General features: G+C 41.5%; 1 protein-coding gene across 2 annotated transcripts in view; it reads left to right on the top strand.

The window, feature by feature from the left end:
* The window catches only part of Mcph1 (microcephalin 1), a 218627-nt gene that overhangs the window by 62918 nt on the left and 127740 nt on the right, over positions 1-27969 (top strand). For both annotated transcript variants that reach the window (XM_020181602.2, XM_074055297.1), the window contains 2 exons: positions 4267-4304; positions 7118-7280. In XM_020181602.2, coding sequence (XP_020037191.2) covers positions 4267-4304; positions 7118-7280 — 201 coding nt within the window. The remainder of the gene's footprint in view (positions 1-4266; positions 4305-7117; positions 7281-27969) is intronic.

Raw genomic sequence — 27969 nt, 5'->3', positions numbered from 1 at the left:
GTAAGTGGAATTGCGGTATTTGTCCTTTTGTGTCTGACTTTTTTTCACATAACATAATGCTTTCAAGGTTCATCCATATTGCAGCATGTGCCAGAAACTCATTCCTTTCTACAGCTGAATAATACTGCATTGTATGCCACATTTTGTTTAGCCATTCATCTGTTGATGGACGCTGGATTGCACTATGAGTTGTCTGTACCTCCGCACAAGTTCATGTTTTGGAAACCTAATCCCCTGTGCAGCCCTGTTGAGAGGTGAGACTTTCAAGAGGTGATGAGGTCATGAGGGTTCTGAGCTCCTGAATGGATTAGTGTTAGTGGATTTCTCATGCTCACTGAAGTGAGTTGGGATCTCTTTTGTTGTCTCACCCTTCCACCTTCCACCACAGGATAACACAACGTGATGGCCCTCGACAGAAACCGACTCCTGGGTGTAGACTTTCAGGCCTCCAGAACCATGTGAAATAAATGTCTTCTCTTCATGAGTTACCAGTCTGAGGTTATACCGTCATCAGACAGCTTGTTAATACTCTAATGAAAATTCGCGTACAAACATCTGAGTTCTCACTTCTTTTTGTTACCATCCTAGAAGTAGAAATGATGACCCCGTGGTGGTCATGCACCTGACTTGGGAGGAACTGTGAACTCTCCCACCATGGCTGCGCCCTTGTGCGTTCCCACCAGCAACGGATGAGGCTTCTGCTTCTTCACATCCCCGGGGTGTTTGCTATGCTCCATTCTGTTTGTTCTTAGTTTTTGTTGTTTTTTATTAAAATTTTTTATTAGCATTTTTATAGATGTCTCAATTAAATTCACTTCCTCCCTTTTTCTGCCTTGTCCACCCTCTACCCCTTTATAGAGCAATTTCAACAGGTTCCATTGTTCTGTTTTCATTTGTGGATACAAAATGCATCGGGCACATTCACCCTCCTCCACCCTTTCCTTGTGTCCTCCCCAAGTAGGTATGAAATGTCACATCGAAGGGTTTCCTTTGAATGCCCCTAGTTACTAGTGAGCTGTAACTTCTTGTCATGTGCTCATTGGCTATTTGATTTTTTTTTTTGAGCAATGTTTACTCAGGTTGTTCACTTACTCTTATTCGGGTTTTGGTCTTTTTTTTATTGAGTTGTAGGTGGGATGGATAAATATATATCTAAATCTATATATCTCCTGTGTATTAAACTCATATTAGCTGTCTAGTTGGGAAATGTTTAATGTTTTTTCTTATTCTGTGGGTTACCTTTTCGCTCTCCTAATAGTGTTCCTTGATATATAAAAATACTTAATTTTGACTAAGTCCAATTTACTGACTTTTTCTTTGCCTGTAATTTTGGTAACATATTTAAGGAAATATTGCCAAATCCAATGTAATGTTTTCTGTTTTTTCTTATAAGAATTTTATAGTTTTCACCCTTAAATTTAGGTATTTAATCTATCTTCAGTTAATTTTTATATTTGGTATGAGATTAAGGTCCCACTTCATGCTCTTCCCAGTGACTATCCAGTGTTCCAGGCAGTGTTCTTTACCCATTGTATAGTCTTTACAGTTGACTTGGTTAAAAGGAAATCAATTGGCCATAGTTGTAAAAATTTATTTATGGACTCTCAATTCTATCCCTTTGGTCTATATGTCTATCCTTATGCCTCTACCTTAATTTTCTTTATGTAGCTTTGCAGTAAGTTTTCAGATTGGGAACTATGAGTCTTGAAATCCCGTGTGGATTTTGACATTCCTGCAACATCAGAACAGAAACGCCAGTGGGATTTTGATAGGGATCTCATGGACTCTGTCGATTGTTTTGGGTAGTACCGATGTCTTCACAATGTTTGATCTACTGTTAGGTTTATTAGGTCATCTCTAATCTGTTTCAGCACCATTTAAAAAATTTTAATGTACAAATCTCCTTAAGTTTATTAGTGAATATTTTATTTTTCCTGATATAAATGGAAGTATTTTTTAAATTTTCTTCTCAGATTGTTCATAAGTAATTTATGGGCATCTGTAACTGATTTAGTGTGTTAATTTTACATCCTGTAATGTTGTTGACTTTATTAGTTCTCCACGTTTTCTTTCCTGACTCTTCAGAGTTTTCTGCATGTAAACTCATCTCATCTGTGGACAAAGAACGTACTACTTCTTTTCCAATTTGGAGCTCTTATTTCTTTTTCTTGCCTAATTACCTGGCGAGCACAGTGATTTCATTTTGGACATGATAATTTGAGATCTTATTCACCCTCCAAGTGGAGATGTCAAGTAGGCAAAATATTCGAGTCTGGAGGTCAGAGCATGTCTGTGCTGGAGGTGCTGACATGGCTGATACTTAAAACCACTCGTCCACTATGTCAGGAGTGAGCACAGGAAAGAAGAGAATGGTGGAGGATGAGGCATGGAAAGGAAGCCTGACACTGTAGAATCCCAGTAGTAGTCAGCCAACTTGTTTTCCTTTCCTCTGTTCCTCATGTCCCTAAGAGATGGGCTGTCCCCAAGGGAGAAGCCTCATGGCCTTCTTTTGGGTGGTTCAATAAGGCTGTGTGTAGGACTGGGCACATCACTGGGCTGGCGTGGTGCTTGCTCAAGGATGACATCTTTTTTGATGGTTACAGATTCCCAAGTTCAGGTCTTGTCTCCAGACTTAACCCACAGAGTTATACTACAGCCATCCCATGTGTGGTGTCAGAAATACAGAAGAGCTAATGGTAGAATATTCTGGAGGACAGCTGAAAGGACAGGGAAGCAGTCATCTGTCAGCTTATCTGTCACTCCTCGGAGCTCTTCCTGCGGTTATCTTTCCCTTTTTTTTTTTTTTGCAGCACCAAGGTTTGTTTGTTTGTTTGTTTGTTTTTTTTAGCAGCACCAAGATTTGAACTCGGGACCTTACTCTTCCTAAGCAGGCACTCTACCACTTGAGCCACGTCACCAACTCAGTTATCTTTTTGATTCATATTCTGTCTTCACTCTACTTTCTCCACCTTCCCCAAATGTAGAGTACTTGGCCCTTCGAGTTGTTCATTTTTGTCAGCCTGAGACCCTTTGAGTACCGATTGTTCTCTCGTTTACCACCTTTTGACTGTTGGCCCTCCAAGATGTGAGTGAGGATGCAGTGTTCACGTTTACACTGTGCAGTTGTGAAGAACCTTACATGAACCGCACAAGTACGCAACTAACTTGGATCCACATAAAATTGTACACACACGCACACTGCCGTGAACTGCATGCCTGGCTGAGTATAGCACCAAATTGTTAAAATTGTCGTTTCTAGTGAGAACTGCGAAGTTTTCACATTTCTAACCATTTATTACCACATATTTAAATTTTTTCCCAGTCAGTATGCACTTTTTTTTTTTTTAATTTTGGTGAGATCGGTGTTTGAACTCAGGACTTCATGCTTGTAAAAGCAGGTGTTCTGTCACTGGAGCCACGCCCCCCGTCCATTTTACTCTGGTTATTTTGGAGATGAGGTCTCATGAACTATTTACCCAGGCTGGCCTCAAAACACAATCTTCCTGATCTCAGCCTCCTAAGTAACTAGGATTTACAGGCGGCAGTCACTGGCACCGAGCCTCTGTGCTCTTCTTGTTAAGCAAAAGAGTATTTACAGTCATTTTTTTGGCTGGACATAGTGGTATACATCTGTAATCCCAGGCCTCGAGAGGCTGAGGCAGGAGGATCACAAGTTCAAAAACAGCCTGGGCTACATAGTGAGACCCTGTCTCCAAAAAAGAAAACAAAAGAAAAACTTTTAAGAAAACATATGCAGTGCTAGGTATCAGCAGATGTCAACCTAATAATGAAGGTCTCTGTTGCTGGATGGGGTGGGGATTTGCTTGACTGTGCAGCAGAACACAAGTGGTGCTCGACGTGGATTCTGGAATGAGGCCATGGCTGTGCAGCAGCCATGGAGAAGTGTCAAGCCTACGGAACATGCCATCCCCACATGTCCCTAACTTTAAAGTCCGTATGTCGACACTTCTGGAGGTCTGCTAGCTAACTGGCAGATCAGACTTATGCAGGAATTTTTTTGTGCGAGTGTGCCTTTCTACCTCATGTTTAGATTATTTTGGACTAGTTTTGGAATTTCTATCTCTTGGGCTGTTTTTTTTCCAGGAATATAAAGGGTTTTTTTTGTTGTTGTTGTTTGATATATGCTTAAATGTTTGTTTTTAGGTGATGCAACTTTTCAAAAAAACTTATTAAAATTTATTTCTGTGGGAAAAATATTTTTATATTTTTAACTGTTTTTTGTTCCTTCTCTTTTAAAATCTTTAGCCAACAAGAACATTAGTCATGACAAGCATGCCGTCTGAGTAAGTACTTGTTGTTTTGATAACTTTCTATTCAATGTAAAATTTACTCTTTTCTCATATATACTGTAGTTGTGTGTGCTTTTAGGCAACTCATACACTATACTCTATCACTTTTAATTGGTGTAATTAGTTCCAGCTTCAGAAGATCATTGAACATAAAATTGTGATGAAATGTGACAGTTTAGTAGTAAAAAGCTTTTGGGGTTGTTTAGACAAGGCTAAGAGGTTTTGTGCTATTCTTGCTTCTTTTTTTTCAATTGCTGATTCCTAATGGCTTTGTTTGTACACCCCTCACCCTACGGATGTTCAGTAAACCGAGCAATGCCAGGCAGAAACATTTTCCTTAACGATCTTAAAGAAACACCGCAGTAGAAAGCTTTCCATATCAGTATTAAAGCAGCTATCTCTGCATCTGGTGGAAGGGTTAATGGCTTTTGCTGGCATGCTCTTATCATCTTCCTTAAACATTTAGCATAGTAAAGACCATCCAACAAAAATACAGGACTATATTCTTTGCAACAGATTTTCAAATTCCTATTTAAAGGGGAAAACCACATTTTTTATACCAATTTTAGGTTTGAGGTTTTAAAACATTCATCAAAACTTTGGTACATTGCAGTGAAAAATACACTGGGGAAAGAGTGTATTGAGGCCACCCTCTGCAGAGGCTCCCTTTCTAACCCCGGCATGAAAATAAAAGCACTGATACTTGTACATTATGTGTAGAAAAGCAGCCCACTCTTTACTTTTGTAAATATATTATGTAATAGTTTCAACATTCAAGATAGTTAAATACAGAAATGAATCTTGAATATGGGTGTGATATTTTTTAAAGTTGCCTAATTTTGCTCCCTAAATTTAAAAAAAAAAAAAAACCAAACATTAATAACGAGTTATTTTCTCATTGAAAGCTTTAAAAAGAATTTTTTTCATTTAGGCCTTATTCTAGTCATATTCTTCCTTATCTCAGTTTTGTGCATCTTAAGATCAAGACTGGCATGTCATCTGTTCTTAAATTTTGTTTACGATGATAATTTTAGTGTCTCTCGTTTTTTTAAGTGTCCCATTTCAAATTTGTTAAATTTTCTCTAACATTTATTTTGCTAACCAATCAGAATATTTAGATATAAAGGATGGAGTATCACTGATATGCTGTCTGATCCCTCTGGGACACTTTAAAACTCTGTGGATGTCTGTATTTTAATTTCCTATTTATGTGTACATTCCATCATAAGCTCCCCACAGGAAGATAACTGTATCTCCTTTGTTTCTTATTGCATAAAATCTTGACTGTAAGTTAAGTTGAATTAATTATTGAGCTATTGAGTTATTAGCTATTTCATCCCAGCAGCCTTTTCCTTGTGCTGTCTTTGCGAATACCAGCTCCTTGCTAACAGGCAGGACTTCAGTCTGTTTTGTTAACTGATTTTCCTTAGCACCTAGAGCAATGCCACAGCACTGTTAAAATACAGAAACTTAATAAATATTGTTTCACAAAAAAAAAAAACAAAAAAACAAAAAGGAACGAGATTGGACCTTCTGATTCACATGGGTGAGCTCTGGCTTAAAAAAAAATACAGGTGTTACTAACTAGCACACCCAAGAAACTGCAGGAAAGCTGCAAGTTTTGGCATGGAAGAAGTCAGATGTCCAGAAAGGAAATGGTCTTGAGATCTAGTTTGAGGTTTTTTCTTCTTTTGCTTTTATTTCAGTTTCCTTTCATCTTTCTTGCCTTTATTTTTTTCTAAATTTAATACTTGTCATGACGCTAAAAAGCGTAGCTTCTCTGGTTCCAGTGATGGCAGAGGAGGACCAAGGCCCATTCATCCTGTGCCCTACAGAGCTCTGAAAGCATGGCATACCAGCCCTCATGTCACAGGTGGAGACAGAGCTCTTGAGATTAAACAAAGAAGCACTGAAAGGTGGGAGGAAGAGCACAGAACAGCATGCACAGGCAGGGGTGGGGGTGGTAGCCGCCTCTGTCCCTGTAATAGTCCAAAGAGAGCAGAGGCCCTTATTACTTATTTTAACTCACGGAGTATGTTGGAGCGCGGCTTAGGAAGACTCTGTGTGCTTCATGTGTCACTGATATCTCCAGGTCTTGCTGGGAGAGAGGAGCAATGCCTTGCAGCTAATGGTACAAGACAGGGCATTGCACACAGAGGGGGGCAGCCCCAAGGGTTGTTTGCCAAGGAATTTAGATGGGAAGAATATTAAAATGGTAAATAAAAAATTAAAAGACACATAAATACATTAAGAGAATGATAGACCAGAAGGTATACAGTAATGAGCTTTGTAAAATTAAGAATACTCTGTCAAAATTTACCCTAAGATTTGATTGGATGATTTAATATTTTAAAGGGTCTTTTTTTCTTTTCCAGTAGGAAATCTATGTGTTTGACAATTAAAAATATTTTTCAAAATAAAACAAGTAAATAAGAATTTTGGTCCTGCTATATACCCTTTATTCAAATATGCCTGGAAAGTAAATAACTGTTATGAAGGGTAGACCCCTGGGCTGGTGTCAGGGGTCTGGTTTCTAGTGCTGGCTCTGTCCCTACCCAGCTGGTGACCCTGGGAAAGCCGTGTACAGCCTCCATGCCTGACTTCTCAGTCTTTGAAAAAGATGAGTTGGAGCTGGATCTGAAGGTTTCTTGTTTCCCCAAATTTTGTGTCACTGACTATAAAGACATTAAGACATGAGGACTATAACCAAAATCAGCTGAAGCATCTAGTTTTCTATTGTTCAGAATTATCACCTGGACATTTTGCGCAGCTGATGCTCATCTTGTTGACTCTTCCATTTTTAACAGGAAGCAGAACATCGTCATCCAGGTGGTGAATGAGCTCAAGGACTTTGCTTTTGCACCCGAGGTCTGTGAGACCACCACTCACGTGCTGGCTGGGGAGCCTCTTCGTACCCTGAATGTGCTGCTGGGGATCGCCCGAGGCTGCTGGGTCCTCTCTTACGAGTGGGTAAGTTCTGGCTTGAATGACAGATTTTCAGACAGGAGGCGTTTGATAGATGTGGTCATCCTAAGGTGGTGACCCTAGGAGTCGTGTCAGTATGCATGTCTCCCTGAGAGCAGGAAATGAGTACTTCCTTCAGCCAGTGCTGGCCTCACTCAGGAGAGGAGGGTGGTGAGACTGGAGGGCAGGAGAACAGGGGGTCTGCAGGACAGACTCCACCAGCAGCAGAAATAAGATCAGAACAGACTTGGACCGAAAACACCAAGTGCGTTTTCTCACACTCAAATGAGTTTTGCTCTGTGTTTGACCAAGAAATAATGTGTTCTATGCTAGGGATGGTTTGAAAAGCCAAAAGAATTCAGTGATTGTTTTTACAGATGGATTTACTTAGGATGAAACATGTTCACTTAACTCCATTTGGATTCATCTTGGGTACATCTATCCATAGCATTGTTTGTCCTATTTCTGCGCATTAAAGGTAGCCTTTAAAAATATATCATTATTTTCATCATTCATAAAAATTGAAATGGTCTGTTATTCACTTTGTTTTCACTTTGATCCTCAACCTAAGGTCACCCTGAAGTAGCATCATTTGTTACTGTGTTACACTTTGCATCCCCCGCTTTCCTCCCTCAAGAATGTGTAGTATTAATACTGTGTTAATTTAAGCCAGTAGAATTATACTGTGCAAACAAACTACAGATGTATTTTTAAGAATGGCTTTCATCGTTCTCCTGTGTCATAGCTTAACCCCACAGCTCTCTGTTAAGGGGTTTAAGAAATTTGTGGTTAAAGTCACGAAGTACAAAAGGTTGACATTTTTTTAAAAGTTCTATTTGCATTGGAGTCAGCCGGGGATTACTTTACCTAATTATATACTAGCACTGCTGTGTGCTTATCTGTATAAAATCTAATTTATAACTCTGGCTTCAGTGGGTGAATCCCCTGCTTTCTTTCCAATTCAAAATGTCTCTATCTTCATCAGTCAGCACCTCCTTCCTTCAAGTTTCAGAAGAAAAGTGTTTTACCTTTAATAAAGGTACACATCTGTACTTGGTTCTGCACCCAGTCTGTTATTCAGGAACTTTGAGCAGTCCAGAGAGACAAGACAAGAGGACTTAGCAGTTCTGTTAACTTGTGTAAAGATGCACGCCTCCGTGCCTGGATGCCTCTGCTCGGATTCTGGCCCTTCTTCTCCACTAATCACTTATGGAAACAAGTGAGTGCAGGTTTAGGTTATGGTAACTCTACATGGGGTTAGCTGAAATGCACTTTATTTAATAAACTTCTAATGTTCAGGCTGGACTCCTGGCCTGGAGGATAAGCCTGGGATACTCCATCACACAGTGAATGAAGCAAGTACTGGTGCAACATGGCATGAAAAAGACATAAAAGGCACTTGGGTTAGCACGGAAGAAATAACTCCATCTTCACTCAAGTGCAGCACGATTGTCCGTATAGACAATTGGAAGAAATCTACTAAGAAGCTCTTAGAACTAGTACCAATGTAACAAGTTGTCAAGATACAAAGTCAACCCTGAAATCAAGTATGAGTTTAGTAAGGTATGTGTAAGAGCTCTATGCTAAAAACTGTACATCCACACAGAATCAGAGACATGCTGTGTTCGTGGGTTGAAGTACTCAATACAGTCACAGTGTCATCCCTCCCCAAAAAGATGGGTGGATTTGACACATTCCCAGGTGACATCAGCAGGCTGGAGATGTGGGCAAGCTGCTTGTAGAATTTATGGAGGGATCAGGGAACTGGTAAAGCTCAATCCATTCTGAAGAGAAGAGTGAAGTTGGAAGACTAGCTCTACTGGATGTTAACTCATCCTTTAAAGCTGCAGTGACCACAGTGGTGATGGATCACCAGGTACAATGGAGCAGAGCAGAGTTCAGAAAGACACCCACAAAAACATGGCCTATTAGTTGTGACAAAGCACAAAGGCAATCCAGAGGAAATGCTCAGTGTTTTCAACAAATGGTGCTAGAGCAAGTGAACATTCACAAACAAAAAAGGGACCCTCAGTGTGTGCCTTATTCAGTATCCAATAGTCATCTCCAGAACCAGGCACAGTGGCTCAAGCCTGTCATCCTAGCTACTTGGGAGGCAGAGATTGGAAGGATAGTGGTTGGAGGCCACCTTGGGCAAAACGTTTACGAAAAGCCATCAATCAAAGACTGCATGCTGTGTTGCACACCTCGTCCCAGCTATACAGGGAAGCTTAAATAGAAGGATCACAGTTTAGGTTGGCCTGAGCATAAAGTGACACCCTGTCACAAAAATAACCAACATGAAAAGGGCTGTCAGAGTGGCTCAAGTGGCAGAGCACCTGCCTAGAATTCCCAGTAACCACTAAAAGAAGAAAAAGAGTCATTTCAAATAGTTCACCGACTAGATTTAAAAGTATAAAACTCTTTGAAATAGGCTTAGGAGAAAAATCTTCATAACCTCAACTCAGGCAAAGAGCTCTCTGACACAACACCAAAAGCAGAATGTACCATAGAAAAAATTTGATAAATCAGACTTCCTCAAAATTGAATTTTTTTAGTCTGTTAGAGCCAAAGTAAAGACTACAAAAGGCTATTAGTATCACTAATATTTGCAAATCTTTTATCTGACAAAGAAATGACTTCCAAAATACATAAAGAACTCTCAAAACTCAACATGAGCTGAGGGTGTGGCTAAAGTGGTAGTACACCTGCCTAGCAAGCATGTGGCCTTGAGCTCAAGCCCCAGTTCTGCCAAAAAAAACAAAACCCCAAACAACAAAGCTCTCAACATGAAAATAGCAACCTAAATAAAAATTGGCAAAAAGAATTCTTTGAGCAAATATTTTACCAAAGATAAACAGATGGCAATTATGCACTGCATACATGTTAGAATAGCTGACAGAAACACCAGTGATGCCCCGGCAAAGAGTCAGGCATTGGGATTCTTATATGCAGCGAGTGGAGTGGAAAGTTTGATGACCAGTCTGAAAAGCAGTGTGACAGTTTCATGTACAGTCAAAGTGCAGTTACTACCTCACCCAGCAGTCCCACTCCCAGGAATTTCCCACCTTAGAGAGATGACAGCTTACGTTCACACAAAAATCTGTGCACAAGTGTTTGCAGCACCTTTACTTGTAGTTGTCTGAACCTGGAGACAACACAGACATTGTCTGAGTGTCTGAGCATCCATCCGGGTAAGGGGCTACTACTCAGCCATGAAAAGAATAGCAATGTGTGCCAACTTGGATGATTCTAGGTGAACAAGCCGGTGTCAGAGGTCATATACCTTATGACCCCGTTTACATACCGCTGCAGGAAAGGTGGAACTGTTGGGCAGAAGAACAGATGAGTGGTTGTCAGGGGTCAAGGTCAGAGCAGGGTCTGAATGCCAAGGGTAACACCTGAGACTGCTGAGGTGTTAGAAGCATTTGGTGTTCTGTTGTGTTGACACATGGAGGACTGTATGCACATGCACCCATGTGCACACACAAGTAAACTTGACTGTAAACTTTTTGTAAAATGTCCATCTAATGAGGCTCTGCACACTGCTGTGGTTCTGGAACCCAAAACCGTTTTCAGCCCTTTGCATCTTCACTACCTCCCCACCTCTGATCTCACTGCCTCCTGACAGCATTTAATCTTTTTTCATTTCTTCAATTTTTTTTTAATTTTAAAAAATAGCTTTCCTGGCTTCTTCTTTGCTGTCTGTGCTACCTTTCCATCTCTTTTATGACAAATTTCACAAATGCTCGTCTTTTCTTGTCCCCACTTCCCAGAGTGCCATCCAGTCTTCCACACATCCCATCCAGCCAGTGCACCAGCGCTGTGCTTGTGAGGGTCACCAGGACCCACTGCGTACTTCTGAATTGCGTAAGTCACACACACCGCCAATTCTCAAAATCTAAGAATGCAGTTTAACAGCAGTTATAAAGCCAGCACTACAGAACCTGCCACCCAGACCAAGGAAGAGAGCTTCAATGCTCTAGGAGCCCTGGCACACCCCTTCTCTGTCTCCCTAAAGGGCTGTGTCTTGACTGATGATGGCCAACCCTTTCTTTTCCTTAGAGTTAGTGTTTAAAGTCAGTCTAGCCTGTTGTCCTACATTTTTTTAATCAATACATAATCACACGGATTGTGTTGGAATTGACCAAATTGCAAACTGTTTCTCTGCTCACTCCCTGGACCATCTATTGATGGACATTTTTTTTTAATTTTTTTATTCATTTATTCACATGTGCGTACATTGTTTGGGTCATTTCTCCCCACCTTCTTCTCCCCTCCCCCTCCATCTCCTCCTCCCCCTCCTTTGCTTCCACGCAGAACTTGTTCTGCCCTTTCCTCCAATTTTGTTGAAGAGAAGACATAAACATAGTAAGAAAGACAAAGCGTTTTTGTTAGTTGAGTTAAGGATAGCTATACAGAGCGATTCCTAGCATTGCTTGCATACACAAATGTGTTACAACCCAGGTTGGTTCATCTCTAACTGATCTTTACACTGGTTCCTGATCCCCTTCTCGTGTTGACCTCTGTCGCTTTAAGGTTTCTGTATTAGTTCCTCTGGAGTGGGGACATCAAACGCTTTCATGTTTTGGGTTTCCTGCCTATCCTCATACCACCCGTATGTGCTCTCCCCTTGTCATGTGACCCAAGTCCAACAACATTGCTGTGTTTGCCCTAGATCTAAAGTCTGCATATGATGGAGAACATAACGAGTTTTGGTCTTCTGAGCCTGGCTAACCTCATTCAGTATGATGTTCTCAAGTTCCGTCCATTTACTTGTGAATGATAACATTTTGTTCTTCTTCATGGCTGAGTAAAACTCCACTGTGTATAAGTACCACATTTGCTTAATACATTCATTGTATTGGGGCATCTTGGCTGTTCCTGGACTACCTTTATGAACTAGGTTCCTGGAGTAGATGGTCCCCTTCCCCCTTAGAAGAGCCAACCCAAGCTCATCCCCCAGAAGTCCTGTCCCCTTCTCCACCAAGGACCCCAGGCCTTAAGGTTCTGGCTTTTGGCATTCCCAGAGAGATCCTGTTATGAGCCACACCAGATCAAGACTGTGAGGAGGAGGGGTACCCTCTTTTAGGAGGTTGTAACCTGGGGGTCGGCTGTGCTCCATCCTGGCCACTCCTCCCTCCCTGAGCAAGAGGAATCCTGCCTGCACACCAGGCCTTGCACTTTTGTGACTGACTCTTTTGGATCAATCTTACCTCTTACATTGTTGTATCATTGGATGGATTTCATGATTTTTCACTTGATGTTTCAATATCACTTTATTTACTTTTATAAGAAAAAAGGCTTCATTTTAGCTCACAATTCAGCAGCATTTTAAGCAGCTGATGGTAGCTATTTTTCAAATGTTCTCACCACTTGACCTCCGTGTGGCACCTTGCCAAGCTGACCCTTGCACACAGAATAAGTTGCTCTTTCTCTCTCCCATTACTTCAGGCTTCGGGCTGCCTTGAGCTTCTCATTAGCACCTGTTCTTATTGATCCTCTCTCTGTGGTTTCTCTGTGACCTACTTCACCAGAAGCCACACACTCCGGAGCCTTCAGGGTGGAGCAGGTTGGGACAGCTCACTGTGCAGGAACTCTAGAGTGTTACCGCAGCCAATGACAGGGTATCTGTGTCCCTGTGAAGACAGTCAGTGCCTCCAGAAATCTAAGCAGCACTCCTACCACACAGGCTTCTAGACTGACCTGCTTTAAATAGTCTTACACATCGAAGGCTCCTACATTTAAAGCTGAGGACTGCTCTCTTAACATCTAGACTCCTGTCTAGAGCCTACGAATTCTTGCTCCCATGTTTTCTGCTCAACTTGTATCTTCCCTGGCCTCAGATATGTACCTCCCCCATCTCTCTCTGTCCACTCCATTGGCCTTGCCAGAAATTGAAAAGAATCCTTCATTCTTACCACCCCAGGTTCATCAGTGCTACTGACAAATAAGGCTACATCTATACATGCCGTCCATCTCTTCTACACACCGGGTGGCCCTCATCCCTCTGCGACATGCTGGGCTTCCTGTCATCTCTGTCCTTTTACAGAAACAAGGGGAGGGGGCCGCTGACTTCCATCAGCTCATTGCCCACCTTCAGCTCCTGCAACTCGTGCCAACTGTTTCATCCTCCTCACCTCTCCTTCCTTCCCCAGAGCTAGGTTATTCCAAAGGCAAATCCAGACATCATATCACTTTGCCCAAAACTACCTGTACATATATCTCTAAAACTTAAACACTTAAAAAAATCATAATACCGTTAGCAGTAATTCCTTAATACCACGTCCTTGCTCAGATTTCCCCGGTTACCTCATTTTAAAATCATTAATTTAAAACTGGAGCCATTTAAATAAACCATTTTCCATGCACTTGCAGGGGTAGCTGCTGGCTCTGGTTACCATTATTTTGTTGGTTAAATTTATACAATTGTGGCTTGTCATAGCAGTTAGACTGAAGCTCCATCCTGAGCAGGGTGTGACTGTCTGGCTTGCTTGTCCTTCTGAGTTGGTGTGTTCCCATTCTCCCCTCTGTGCATCTCAGCCTCACCCATCCCCTTCTCTTCTCCCATATAGAGCCTCAGCCCAGATACCCCATAGGTCTCTGTCTAGCTATGGCTCATGCTTCACGTCTCTCCTGGTGTTTCTTCTTTAGGAAAATCTTCTGTGATCTGCTCCCCCAGAAAGGAATAGGTTTGGCTATATTTGCACTTTTTAGGCAGCATTTGTCAAAACTATAATTAATCACTTCTGTGATCATTTAACACCTTTGTCCTCCTTTAGACTATAGCCATATGGGCCCAAAGACCATGACTGTTTTGCTCACTTCTATCTCACCACTCCTGTTGCATGAATACTTGAGTAGAGGAAGAAAGCAGAGAATGCCACCTCAGTTGCAGAGTCTTAGTAAGTATACATTCATTACATGTAAGGAATGCCACATGTCTCTGATGGCTTCCCTCCACACACCCACACACACTTTGCTTACCTCCTTTTTGTTGTTCACATGCAGACATGATCAGATACTTTAATGTGCCCGTTATTATCACCATTACACTCTGAGTTCTGTGTGTGATAGCTCAGCTATCCCACTGTATGGAAAGAGCATTAGAGAGAAATCCTTACCATGTTGTCTGTTAGTGGCATTCCTTTTTTCTTTTTCTTTTTAGTACTGGGATTTGAACCCAGGGCCTTGTGCTTGCTAGGCAGGCAGTCTACCACTTGAGCAACATCTCCATCCCTTTTTGCTCTAAGTTATTTTTCAGATAGGGTCTTTCTTTTTGCCCAAGGCCAGTTTCAGACTGTGCTGCTGCTACCTGCAGTCCCCTGTATAGTTAGAATAACAGGCACACACCTGGCTTATTTTGTTGAAATGGAGTTTTGCGAACATGTTGCCTAGGCTGACATCAAACCATCATCCGCCCAATCTCCACCTTCCAAGTGGCTGGGATTATAAGCATGCACCACCTGTTCCTTCTGTCTCATTGTTTCCAGCCTAGTCCTGTATAGGGCAGATATAAGGAAAATCCTCAGCAGTTGTAGGTCACCTAGGTTTCGGTTAGAGTTTGGTGACAGTCCATCCTGTTTGCATGGTAACGCATGCCAAGATCAGCACTCACCCCATACTCCATTGCCTACACCTCACACAAGCAAGCAAATATGTCAGTAACACTATGCAGGATTTCAAAAACTATGCTTCGTTCAAACACCAGTACCACAAAAAAAAGGCAAATATGTACATAAATCTAAATTAAATTAATACTGGCTGTATAAAACAAAAACTATTACTATCTAAGTGTGAGAAGCATGAGGCTCTGAGTACAAACCCCAGTGTCACCAAAAAAAGAGAGAGAGAACACTTAAGAATGTTCCACTTATTTATTTACAGGTAGCATTTATTTACAGGTAGCATATTCACAGGTGCAGGAATTAGGATGCAGACACCTGGGGGGCTGTTCCATGTGCAACCTAGGTCCTAATGCACTAACCCATGAAAGCAGTAGAGTATGGTTCATGGTGTTCTCAGTTGATAACTTTCAGTTTATTTGAATGCAATAAGGATAAGCCTTCAAAAGGTCTAGAAAGACTAGAAGAAGGCCACATGCACACAGAGGCAGAGCCTCAAGTGTTGCTTCTAGAAACCCAGAGGCTGGGTGAAAGCCCTGGACCAGGTCTGGAGTCTGCTAGCACCTAGGCTTAGGGTGTCCAGCCTTCAGAACTGGCCTCGTCTAGTATAACCAAAAGGAAGATTCAGAAATGCAAAATGAAGGAAAATTTAGGGAGGAAATTTAAAGAAAGAGGAAAGTGATCACCTTAGCCCTCAAATCCAGTTGTTCCTACTCCCTTGGGAGGTGTTGTTCACTTGGTGATGTGGGGGAGAGGGGGAGTAGCAGCCCCCGGGGACTGCAAGCTCCTTTTTGGACTCCACAGGAAAGTCAGACCTGTCCTCAAAGAGAGCTACAATAACACTGGAACCTGAGCATCTCTCCAGGAACTGTGTTTAACACTGGCAAGGTGCATGCCTAGAAGCTTTAGGTGACATTGTCAAATGACATGTTTTTAATGCAGTATAGTATTTTAGGTAAAGCACTACTTATGGTTGTGTATTTCCTTTATGAAGCCACTACTTAAACACAGGTGCTTCTATAAAGATGACTTCTGATAGGTTCATATATTTTATTTATCTAGATTCCTTCTACTCAGCAAAAACAAAAAATACGTATTCAGAGAAGAGCAGAAGGAATAGAGACTTTCTGTTTAAATGTTACACTGCAAGCACACACATCTGTAAACAAGTACTTGCCTGTTCTGCTTAGAGCTTACTGTGTATGGCTATTTTATTATTGTACTTATAGTGTCCTAATCAGCAGTGTATTTACATTCAAACTATTTTGAAATAGAAGAAAACGCCTAAAACTATGCCACACATCCCAGGCCTCCGATGTTTTAACAACTAGAGGAATGAGTACATGAAATGAAATAATAATAGTAAGTTCAGTGCAGTATAGGTAAGTTCCATGCTACACTGCTGCATTCAGATTTGGGGATCTGCTGTGTTACCTTCCATCTCACTGCCTGGCATGCGGAACTTCCTAGGGCCATAGGCTTGGGCAAGACACTCCAGCTCTCTAACTCACAGTCTCCCCTTTGTTCATGGAGCTGATGACAACACTAACAGGTGAACCTGCACAGTGCTCATGATAGTGACTGACATAGAGGAAGAACTTAGCCCACACTACCCCTACAACAAAAATAACAACCTGTTAATTTTCCCTCAAACAATCAATTATGTATTGTCACCATTGTTTTATGTATTAAGAAATTGCAGTAGCCTTAAAATCAAAAATAAAATGCAAAGATAATTTTGCTCTGGACTGGTGAAAACTTTACCATGTTGGATCCACAGCAGTGTGTGACCAGCATGTGTGAATGTGTGGTGCCACAGCTTACAGGAGAAAGTAGCCCTGGGATCTGTCAGGTCTGGGGACACCTAGGAGAGGAAGCAGAGCCCGAGATGTGGCATAGCTGGGGAGATAGCAGGCAGTGTGTCTGCACTGTCCTTTTAGATGCCTCAGAAGACAGCTCTTCCCTCATCTGAAGTTGGAGCCGTGTTAAGTTTTCTTAAAGGCACTATAGCCTGATGTTCATGTGTTTTAACTTTTCCCAAAACTGCTGGGCAGTAGCACTGCAAGTGACCACTTCAGCTGTTGAGAAGAATGGTTTGGAGGCTTTCTATGAAGACAACTATGGGCATTGCGTTTATTAGCAATACTTAGAAGCTTCACTGTTTGTGAAAAGTACCAATACCAATACCCGGCATGCTGGGAAGGATCAGACAAACTTACATGAGGTTTAAAGAAGAGTAACTGTAACGGTGCATAATCATGACGGGTGTCAGGTGTTTCCCTTCTCTACTCTGACATGCATATTAGTACGAACAGGTTATTGCTGACTGCACCCTCAAAAATAAGTTTAGAGCTGGGTGCCAGTGATTTACACCTGGGAGGCTTCTATAGGGAGGATCATGGATTGAGGCCAGCTCAGGCCAAAAAAAAGTTAGCAAGACCCCATTTCAACCAGCATCTGGTCGCAGTGGCATGTGCCTGTCATCCCAAGTTGAGAGGAGGCTTGTAGTTAGGGAGGATTGCTGTTTCAGGCCAGTCCTGCAAAAACCGTTTGCAAGACCCCATCTCAGCAGAAAAAATCTGGGTGTGGTGGCATGGACCTGTTACCCATGTGACATTGGGAAGCTTAAAATACGAGGATCGAGGTTCAGGCCAGCCTGGGGAAAAAAATGAGACCCCATCTCCAAAATAATCAGAGCAAAAAAAGCTGGAGGCGTGGCTTAAAAGGTAGAACCCATGCCTAGCAAGTACAAAGCCCTGAATTCAACGCCTCCCCCACCAATAATAATAATAAGTTTAGAAATTAGCTGAATCTCTTTCTGTGTGTAACTCAGTCTTCAATGAAACGGTTAACTACTGCTTCTTCTATGGCCTCCCTCCTTGAAATCTTAGAGGAAATTCAGTAGTATAAACATAACACATTTCTTTGGGAAAAGACGGTTCCTGCCACCATCAAGAAATCTGCTTTGCATAATATCTAAAGCATCCTATCCAACTTAACATACAGTTATATATAACATTAGATGACTTTTCACGGGTTGCAATCTTTTAGGGTCAAGATTTGGTGCGTCCATATTATGTATTGAAGGATCACATTGACTTTGTTGTAAAAGGAATCGCTCTCTCTCTCTGGCCCTCCTTCTTCTAACCCTCCTTCTTCTGGGGGATTCTTAAAATATTCTCTTTGGCTAGCATTAGAAACTTGTCTCCAAGGAAAACATTACTGAGAATGTTATTATTTCAGGGTTTGTGTCATGTTCTCTGGAAATTTCTGTAAAGGATCATTGTAACAGTTCTTCAAAATTAGATGGTTGTCTGTGGCCAGTTAGTCATATCAAAAAAAATGATGATTTTATAACAAAATTCAGTTTGAACTTTTGCCTCATCTTTTTGTTGTTGTTTTTAGACTTTGTTGTGATTTCTACATGTTCACAGGAGTTCGTTCTTCCCATGTTAACTCAACTTTCAGGAAAGACAATGATTCGTGTTTTTCCTACCTCATGACTGAATTGTCTGGCAGATACATAGAAAAGAAAACCATGTCCGGAGTTGCTCTGTTTCCTGTTCATGGGAGACAGGAAGTAACACAACAGAAAATAAAGAAATTGATTTGACCACAGTGTCCCTTGAGGTTGAAGTTGCTTTGTCACTGTTTGTTCGAGCAAATTGCTATGTGAATCTTTAGATACTCTCATCATCTCGTTCTTACTTGATTGGTGTCTCCCACATTCTTTCTGACTTGTGTGCACTTGTACACTGCCTTAAGTCCCTTTGTGCTCAAGTGGAGTGTCCTGTGACCCAGCCACCTCCCTCTCCCAGCCCCCACTCCATGGGGCTGTGACCTCCCCCTCCCCATCAAAGACTGCAGAACAGTGATACAGAATTCAGCCTCTAGTCTGGTTTCAAAATACAGGTTCTGGCTGCCTCGTGAATAAAGCTTGATAATAGCGAAATCAGTTATGAATGCAAATACAGGTTTGTAATCTAAATCTTAATCGGACCACTAAATGTTAAGAGGTTATTCACAAATAGCCAAGTGTGTCATAAATAATGAGTGGATTGTCTTGAAATAATGTGATCCAGTTTGGGCTCCCTCACACTGGGTTCAGTTGGCAGTAGGCGCAAAGATACATTTTGCTGGTGATGAGCATACAATCAGATGTTATGAATAGAGAAGAATATGTACTTCGTGTCGTTTGTACAGCAGGACTGCTAGTCCCTCTGCTAGAGTTGAACAGAAGTAGAACTTGAGCCAGAGTCTGTCTTCTCTTGTTAATGTATCACACTGCCTTCCCAAGACTGCTCGCTCACAAGGAACCATCTGGAAAACCGTTGTCCTTTTTCATCTTGAATTAGCATAATAGCTTAACACATCCTGAGAGTGTGTTTCAGGCCGATTGCACTTGGCCTGTCATACCTGCAGCCAGTTTCAGCACTGTTTTTCAGTCCTCTCTAGTGGGCATCTGTGGTATAGCTAGTTACATGCTAGCCCTGGCCACCTCCGGCTGGTTAAGGACCTTGAGCTTTGGTCTTTGAACTTTCATGGACTTGTTTCCAAAGTTCTTTTTACTCTGTCACAGATTAGGCCTTGGTAAAGGACTTTCCATGTTACAGAGCATTTTCACATGCACCAAAGCACTGGGTTCCCACAGAACATTTTTGCAGTGGAAAAGGACCCTGCAAGATGGTGAATGTTGGTAGGGATGGGAACCCAAGGCAGAAACAGCTTGAATGTGTGTCTTTGAAATGGTTTTGGTAAAGGCACTCTCCTAAAGCAGTGACCAGGAGTGGTTATCTCAGAGCACACCTGATTTATAGATTTTCATCATCAACTCATAGGTTCTTTTCAGATAGACATGTAAGCTGTGGAGTCCCTCTGTTCCTTTCCCTTGAGGTCACCAAATGGTTTCTCAGTGCTTCCTTGCAGGACAACTGGCCGTAGACCACCACAGTAGGGGTTCTTCCTGGAGTCCTCCAGGTCCATCCTTTCATCATCCTGGCAAGACCCCAGTGTGCTTTCCTCACATTGCACACACTGTACTGTGTAGTCACATGATCTCATGATTGAAGAAAGAGTTTTCAAAAACATGATTCTCCCGGAAATTGAGGGCTTTGGTACTGTCCTCCATGAGAACAGGGGAGAAAAGAGCACAGACAACAGTGGCTGCCATTGAGGAGGGCAAGTGCTGGAGTATGACAGGGTCAGCTACTTTTTAGAGAGAAGACCACAAAGTCATCGTGAACTGTAGACCACAGACTTTATTCTAAGAGAGATTCCACCATCATTTTCCTATCTTTAGTAATACTTTCTTTAATTTTGTCAAGGTGCTATTAAAAATTGACATAATACACCTGGCACAAAAAAGCAAGTGCACAGGTCCTAAGGATGCAGCTTTGCAGTGGAGAGAACTACCCACCTGAGGACCGGTGCTTAGAGAGGCTGTCAGGGACCAAGTGTGGCTTTGAAGTCACAATTAGGAGTGTGGGAAGCCACTCCAACTTGTGTGCAGGGTAGACTTCTGCCTCTCTGGTCTCTGCACAGAATGGACATCAGGGAGGGGGAGCAGAAGCAGAGTGACCCGAGCAGGCAGTACAGTGATCCAGGGGAGATCAGCCCTGGGCAGGCAGGGAGAAGAGAACAGGTTGGCAGATTTTGTAAGAAGACCTAACAGACTAGATGATGTGTGGTATATGGGAATGGAGGAGGCATAATCACTCCCACCTACATTGTTTTGCTGGAACTACTGACAGAATATAGGGGTGCCATTTCCTGAGATGGGGTAACCAGGGGAGAAAATGTGGGCAGTAGAGAATTCTGTTTAGGCTTATTGAGTTGGAGATTCCTTTCAGACACTCAAGTAGAGGTATCATGTATCAAATTATATACGTTGAGAAGAGAGGCTATGGCTATAAATGTATATTTGGGGACCATTGGTATGAATTTCCTACATAGCCATGGTACCTAGGGAAGGAGTGTAGGATAGGACTAAATACTGGGATGGGCTGACACTGAGGAGTCAGGAGGGAGGGCTCCCTGTAGGTAGGGGGAATCCGAAAGGCCATGATGTTGCAGGAGAAATTTTTGTCAGGAGAAAATCCAAAAAAGTGGGTTAAGGTTAGTTATATTAAAACTATAGTTAGTTGCTATGTTGGGCAAGTAATTTAAGTGGATTAGGCCAAAATTCAACAAGTAAAGTGATTCAGCCTTACTCAGTTTATCACCATTTGTCCTTTTCAAAATCTGGATGTAGGGTACCACTAGTTTTCCTTCATTTTAACTTGCAGCAGCTGACCCCATCTTTAACTTGTTTAAAGCTCTGTTGTCCCAACCTTGCCTTATGATTGAGAACACTAGGATCTCACCTTGGCCCATGCCGCATTGTAACACAAGTCCAGAGCTCACTTCAGCTGTGTCTAAGGTGCATCTCTATCTAACCTTCAAAACTTCCTGGTTGTTAAATTTTCACGTGTTTCTAGCATCTCAATCAAGTAGTTCATGCTTCAATGACACAAAATATCTTAACTCTGGGTGCAAAATATCTTGAGCACTGGGTGCTCCGTGGGAGGTTCTCCCATGATTTCATTGTCAAAAAGCTGTGTTCTCCTGTCTGTCATTTAGACATCTGTCAGTGACTATGGGGATGTTGTTGAATGTCTACTCAAAGGGTTTCTGAACACTATCCCTGATTAAAACACATTGCCAGAGAGCATCAGACGTGAATGACATTGATCCATGTGTGCCTAAGGGCCCTCTGTGACCTAGGCCTTAGTGACAGTGTCAGCTTCTGAAGAGAGCTGACAGAAGAAATACATGCTGGATTTTAGAAAAGAACAGTTGATATTATTCATTTTGCTACCTGAAACTTTCTGTGTCTGATCCATACAACACATTTCTCCTAACATGTATGTCATAGAAAACAAATTTTATGGAAAGCCTTTTGAGCATTCCTTTGACAGAGAACGAGAAGTGTACGGCTCAGTGAGAATCTGGCAACTGAGATAGCCTGCTCTAGGTTCAGAATAAGCCCAGTTCTCAGTTCTTTTTAATTGGTTTTTGTTTCCGTAGAAGGGTGCTTCCCTGCCTGAATATTAAAATTCTGCATAGGTAATAATTTCTCAAGCATTGATGACCTTGGGTTGTGCACAGAATTGTGGACCTTAGATTTCACACATAAAAACCGTCATGTGTATGCTGGTTGTGGGGCTGGGGAGGCCACAGCAGAGAATTGGACTATTGTCTTAGACCCAGTCTTCTCTTCCTCTGCGGGCTGCTGCAGTTGACCACTGTTCATGCCTCAAATGAGCTGAGCACAGAGACACGGCTCCCCTAAAGGTTACAGGATTCTTTATTAGTTTGTTTTTGTTGGGTTGCAGCAAAATAAGAAAGAATAATCTACAAATACTCAATTTTGCTACTAAGGTTTTTTAATCTCTTTAAGTATTTCCAGTATTGTGTGTACACTTTCCAGTATTGTAGCAGAACATTTGTTTCCATTGTTAAATTGTAAACACTGTTTTTGACATATAACTTAGAGACAGCCATACTCCTCTTGCCACGTGAAGAATGTTTCAAACATGGAAGAAGAACCTCTTTATTTGACACTGGTCATTTAGGGATAAGTAAATAAGGTCCCAAGACCTAGGACCAGACATGGAACTCAGTACCTGTTTTTCAAATGAACAGATAAGAAGGTAGATGACTTCCTTCTTTCTTAAATCTCAAAATTTCTTCTTCCTTCTAATGAGGCATATTGTGATCATTCAAAATTACAGAAGTACTCATGTAGTTAATATCTTTCTTTTTTAAACTCTTTAAAATAAAATGACTTGGTGTTCATTAAAAACCACAACAACTATCATTTGAATGCATGGAAAGAATGAAAAACAGTGGTTCTCTTGGTAGCCATAATACTCAGCAGCTTGTCTGTGTTGGCAGTAATAATATCTGCTTTGGTTTCATACAGTGAAGTGATGTTAGTGCTATTTGTTTTAGTTACATTGGAATTTGTTATGCTTGTTCCTTTGTTTTCCTTTTGATAAGAGAAGTCCGTGCTCATGTTATTTAAAAAGAAGTTTGGACTTCTCTGTGTAAGCACGGTGGTGAAATGCTGGGTCACTCTGGTCATTGCTTAGCAATATTTAGAAAGTGCCTATGACTGAGCACTTTAGTCATAGGATCTGAGAACAACCCACTTTCATTTTGGGAAACCAGAAAGGATTGGGTCAAATAACTAGGCGAGTAAATCAAACTTAAGATGCCTGTACACAACAGAGCTCAACCTTTTGTGAGCTCGAGAATCTGTTAACACACACCTTGCTTATCCTTTCATCAACTTATAGTCTCTATCAGCTAATATCTTTTAAGGAGGAAAAAGAGTCCTTAATGCTTATTTTTAGTACTTTATTGCTAATCTTCTCTGTATAATTAGTGTTAAATTTTAAATCTCTTGCCACTCTTTTTCATGACACAGCTAGAGCTATGCTTTAAAACCTTAATAGCGTACAAGTCACCCACGGTCATCATTTCAAATGCAGGTTTTGATTCAAGAGGTCTTGGTCCAGAGCTGTTTCATGTGCTACAGGTACCGGTTGACATCCATATGGCCAGTCCTTAACCCTGTTAAATAGGAAGAAGCAGGGGGTCAAATAGACATTTTTAGGGGGTGGGACTGGGGCTGCTTCTTGGTGGTGTTAGTTGCAGAAAAATTGAAGACATGGCGCTACTTTGTTAGCCAATTGGACAGTGATAATTTTCTGGAGACTCCAGCCTGAATGCTTATAGCTTATCATCACAACGTGGTGTGTTGTGGATTTGAACTCAGCTCTTCATATACCATGGTCCATATCATTCTGATGTCCACTTCCAAAGGCAGCCTACAGAATAGTTCCATTTTCTATAGCCTTAAGCTTCATTCATTCTGGGATTACACCACCTTGTGTGTTTTTAGATTAGTGGATATGTCAGTGATTTTAAGGCTAACCTTGCCACTCCCTGTCTGTGTGACCTTAAGTAAACAGTTAAACTCTAAGCCTGCTTCCTAATCTTCCTTGTATTCTCTTCCTAAGAGAATACAAAGATCATCTGAATAAAGTGCCCAGTAAGCACTTAGTAAATACTAAGTCCTGTTATTCATGTATTTTTGACACCTTTTCACTAGCCTTTTTTAAAATAAGTCAGAGAAGTCTTGACAACATTGGCTAAATGAAACAAGCGACAAAACATGTCACACATTGTGTGAGACCCTTCAGAAGTTACTTCCAGAACAGGCAAGTCCAGAGGAATGGGGGTTGGTTAGTAGCTATCACAGACTGGGGGAGAGAAAATGGAAAGTGGTTTCCTAATGAGCACAGGGATGATTAAAAAAAGAGGTGGTGGCCACACACCATGTGAATGTACTGGAAGCCAGTGAATTGCTCACTTCAAAGTGGTCAATTGTATGTTTGGCAAATCTCACTTCAGTTTTAAAAAGTCATATGAAAAATTGCTTCAGTGCGACAGGCATTACATCTACTAAATAGGTTTGTAATTTTAAGAGAACTTTTTGAAATTATAGGAAGCATTTCTTGATCTTCTGAGATGTGTTGGAAATACAGTAGAATGGCTTATTTTGGAGCAGTTTATTGCCTTGAAACTTTGCCAGTTCAAGCTGGTTTCTTTGGAAGACTAGAGCTCCTCTGTTTTCTGGCTCCAAAGTGCACAGGACCTAAGTACCCACTTATTTTGTCACTAGAGGTTGTAACACTGGCACCTCACCTTTTTTTCTCCTGGAAATAACTTCATTGCCACCCGATTTCATAAACTGCATGGGCGCTTTGTAGTTGGTAACCATGGATAATGTACCCATGTGACAGAACCCTTTGTCACAAACCAGTACTTCATTACAGTGTAACTGGGGAGGAGTCACGGATACTATTTTTCTTTCCCTAGGGTGGAAAAATGCATAGTAGTAAATGCTGTCAAGTTTTGTTGTTTGAGAAAATTACCCTAATAACTGAGACAAAGACTCTATGAAATCATGTGAGAAAATATTTATAACTTATTTTTTCATCATTTTGTTAGCTTAAAATAGTAACAGATTAGTTTGTTTCTCTTGTAATGACGAAGAAGTTGCAGATGCCGAGTATGTCTCTACACCTTTCACAACCTCTGTCAAAACTTTTACCGCAGTTGGTGGGGGAGGCTAGGGAGGACAGCTAGTGGCCAACACCCCGTCACTTTGCCTTGGATGAAGTGGACAGAAACAGACGTCCACTCTATCTACTGATAAAGTAGAGGAAAAGTAGACTTTGGAACTATGTAGAATTAACTCTTTTTCCATGGAATAAATTTGTGGCCCAAATTTCTGTCAGGTTTGATTTTTAATTAATTAGCCGGTGTTTTATATAACAGGAAGTCTCGTATGCAAAGACTTTTGTGGACTCTTGGCTGAAAGAAGGCCCTGTTTTTGTTCCTTGCCAGGTTGAGTCCACAAGAGATCTTAGTAGAACAGCTGCAGTTGGGTTTAACCTAGGCAACATGCCCTGGTGACAGGCTCCAAACTAGAGATTGACAAAGCTGGTTATTTAGAAATTTGAAGTAAACTTAGTATTAGAATTATAATAAATTTGCTTATCAAAACTGGGGTCTGTTAATAAGTGTTTTCAACATCACAGGAAATGTTTTCAAGGTAATTAAATCAACTTCATGTTACAGATGTATTTTTCACACCAGTGGTTAGTCTGGATGTTGGTTGTTAACTTTTTCAAGCCCAACCTAAAATCTCCCATGTAAATGTGTTTCCACTTTACTCTCAGCCTACACTCATCTTTTCTAATTAAAATAATTTGGTATGCCGTGCTTAAAGGTTTTGCTAATGAAATACTTTGTGAATAAGTACATTTTTCCTCACACAGCCAAAGAGAATTTTTTAAGCAGTTAAGAAAATACTAAGAAGCCAGGTGAATCTTAAGAAAAGTTACTTTGATTGGTACTGGTTGGGGATGTGGCAAGTACTGATCTTGAGCAGGAAGCCAAAGCAGCCAAGGGATGCAGCATGGGCACCATCCACCCTACCCCCACCCTCATGGTGTGCACTTCTCTACTTACCAGAAACATCAAAGTGGACCTCGGGCAACAATGATGCCTCCATGTCAGGTCATATTGCAACCAAAGCACAAAGCACTCTGGAGGGGGGAGCGGTCTGTATGGAAAATCTGTGTACTTTCATCTTCATTTTGCTGTGAATCTAAAACTGCTCTAAAATAGTAAGCTCTTTAAAAATAGCTAAAGAAAGAACTTGTGCTTTCCATAGATAAATTACTTTGTACACGGGACACTTTTTTTTACAGTACTCTATTACTATAATAAACCAAATTAAGCTGCCTGTGGAGAGTGGATTATGAGAACTGAACATTGCAAGGAGAGATGCAGCTCAGCTGCTTTTCCTAAGATGTTTATCTGTAGGCTGAGATTGACACAGCCCCGGCCACAGAACAGGAAAATGCAGAACAGCTTTTTCTCCTAAACTGTTTACATTTAGAGAAGCAAGAATGCAGGTTACTCCTGTTATAATGTCATATCTCTCCCCAAGAGGTTTTATACCCTGTTTACCACTGGGTATGAAAGACTCACTGAGGAGGACTTTTGCTGCTTGCTTTGAGGCTTTTCACTTTGGGACTTTTGCTTTGGAGGCTTTTGGCTTTTCAGCTTTTGGCTTTTTGATGTGGGAGGCTTTGGAAGGGAAAAAGATTGCTGAAGGGAAAAGGATTACCAAAGGGAAAAAGATAGCTAAAGGGGAATTGCTAAAGAGGGGTTGATAGAAAGTCTCCACCGAGAACTTTAACATAGGCTTGAGAAAAGCTAAAGAGAACTGGGACAGAGAGAGTCTGGGGGCAAAGACTTTAGGAGAGATTATGCTAAAAACAGCTAAGAGAAAACATGGGACAGTGCGAGTCTAAGAAGAGAGACTTTAAAGAACAGAAAAAGAAGACTTTAAAAGCAAGGTTTTAAGAAAAAACTTTAGAAGCAAGGTTTTAAAGAATTTTAAAGGAGTAAGGCCTTAAAGAATAAAGGTAGAAAAAAGAAGCAATGAGGTTGGGCATCTCCACCTGAGCGCCCACAAACCTGACTGACCCCAGCTTTCTATCTGTCTGTCTATCCTGTGTCTTTTCTGCATCTCCAGTCACCCCCAGTTAGCCCCAGTTAGGTTCAGTAATAACCAGGAGCGAGAGAAAAAGCTTGCTCTCCACTGCCTCACAAAGTAGTTCAGTTTTAATGTTTTATGTGTGCAGGTTTGTGTGTATGTGTGAACACATGTATGTGAATACCATGTGACTACTGGGTCACTGAGCCAGTTAGTGTACTAAGATTCTATTGCATTTCTGGAATTTTTTTGGTTTTTTGTGAGTTAATAACCGACCATCATTTTGATTGCTCAATTTTTTTTGTACCTATCACCAACTCACTGCAAAAGTATCCAAGTCACATTTCTTCCCAAGTCACATTTCTTCCCTCAGGTCAGCCTGCACATCAGAGAGACTTTGCACTCTGATCACTTTTTCTTAGAGATATGACTCATGAGTCCCTTGGTTGTTCTGCCCCCCCCACACCCCCGCCTCCATCAAAACTGGTTTCTTGTAGATTCACAGATGGATGTTCTCTTGGGACTTCCCTTCCCCGTGATCCAGGAATTCCCCTTTTCTTTGGTTTGATTCATATTTCCCTGCCAGAGGCGCTCTCAGATGGCTGTAAAACCACGTCTAACACAGGCAACTGAGAAGTGGCTTGACCCTGTCTGGGTGGAGCGTGCAATCTGATACGGATGGAGATTTTGATGAGGAAGGTCCAAATGTTAGTATTTGTACGCTTTCCCCCACACCACTACCACCAGGATGACAAGTGTCCTCAAAAAAGACTGGCCAGGGTCCTGCCTGAGTATGCTGCTCCTGACAGCATCCAGAGTGAAGCTGAACTGGAGTTGGAGATTGCCTCTCCTTACCCACTCTGCACCCGCGTTTCAGAGGTGTCTAGTGCACCCGACTCTCGGGGACTTGGCGGAGGGAATTGGATGTTCCTATCGCCTTCCTTCTCCAGAG

The sequence above is a fragment of the Castor canadensis genome, chromosome 14 (assembly GCF_047511655.1).
Source record: "Castor canadensis chromosome 14, mCasCan1.hap1v2, whole genome shotgun sequence".
Taxonomy (NCBI): domain Eukaryota; kingdom Metazoa; phylum Chordata; class Mammalia; order Rodentia; family Castoridae; genus Castor; species Castor canadensis.
Note: the sequence above shows the minus strand (reverse complement) of the source record. Positions and strands in the feature narration are given on the sequence as shown.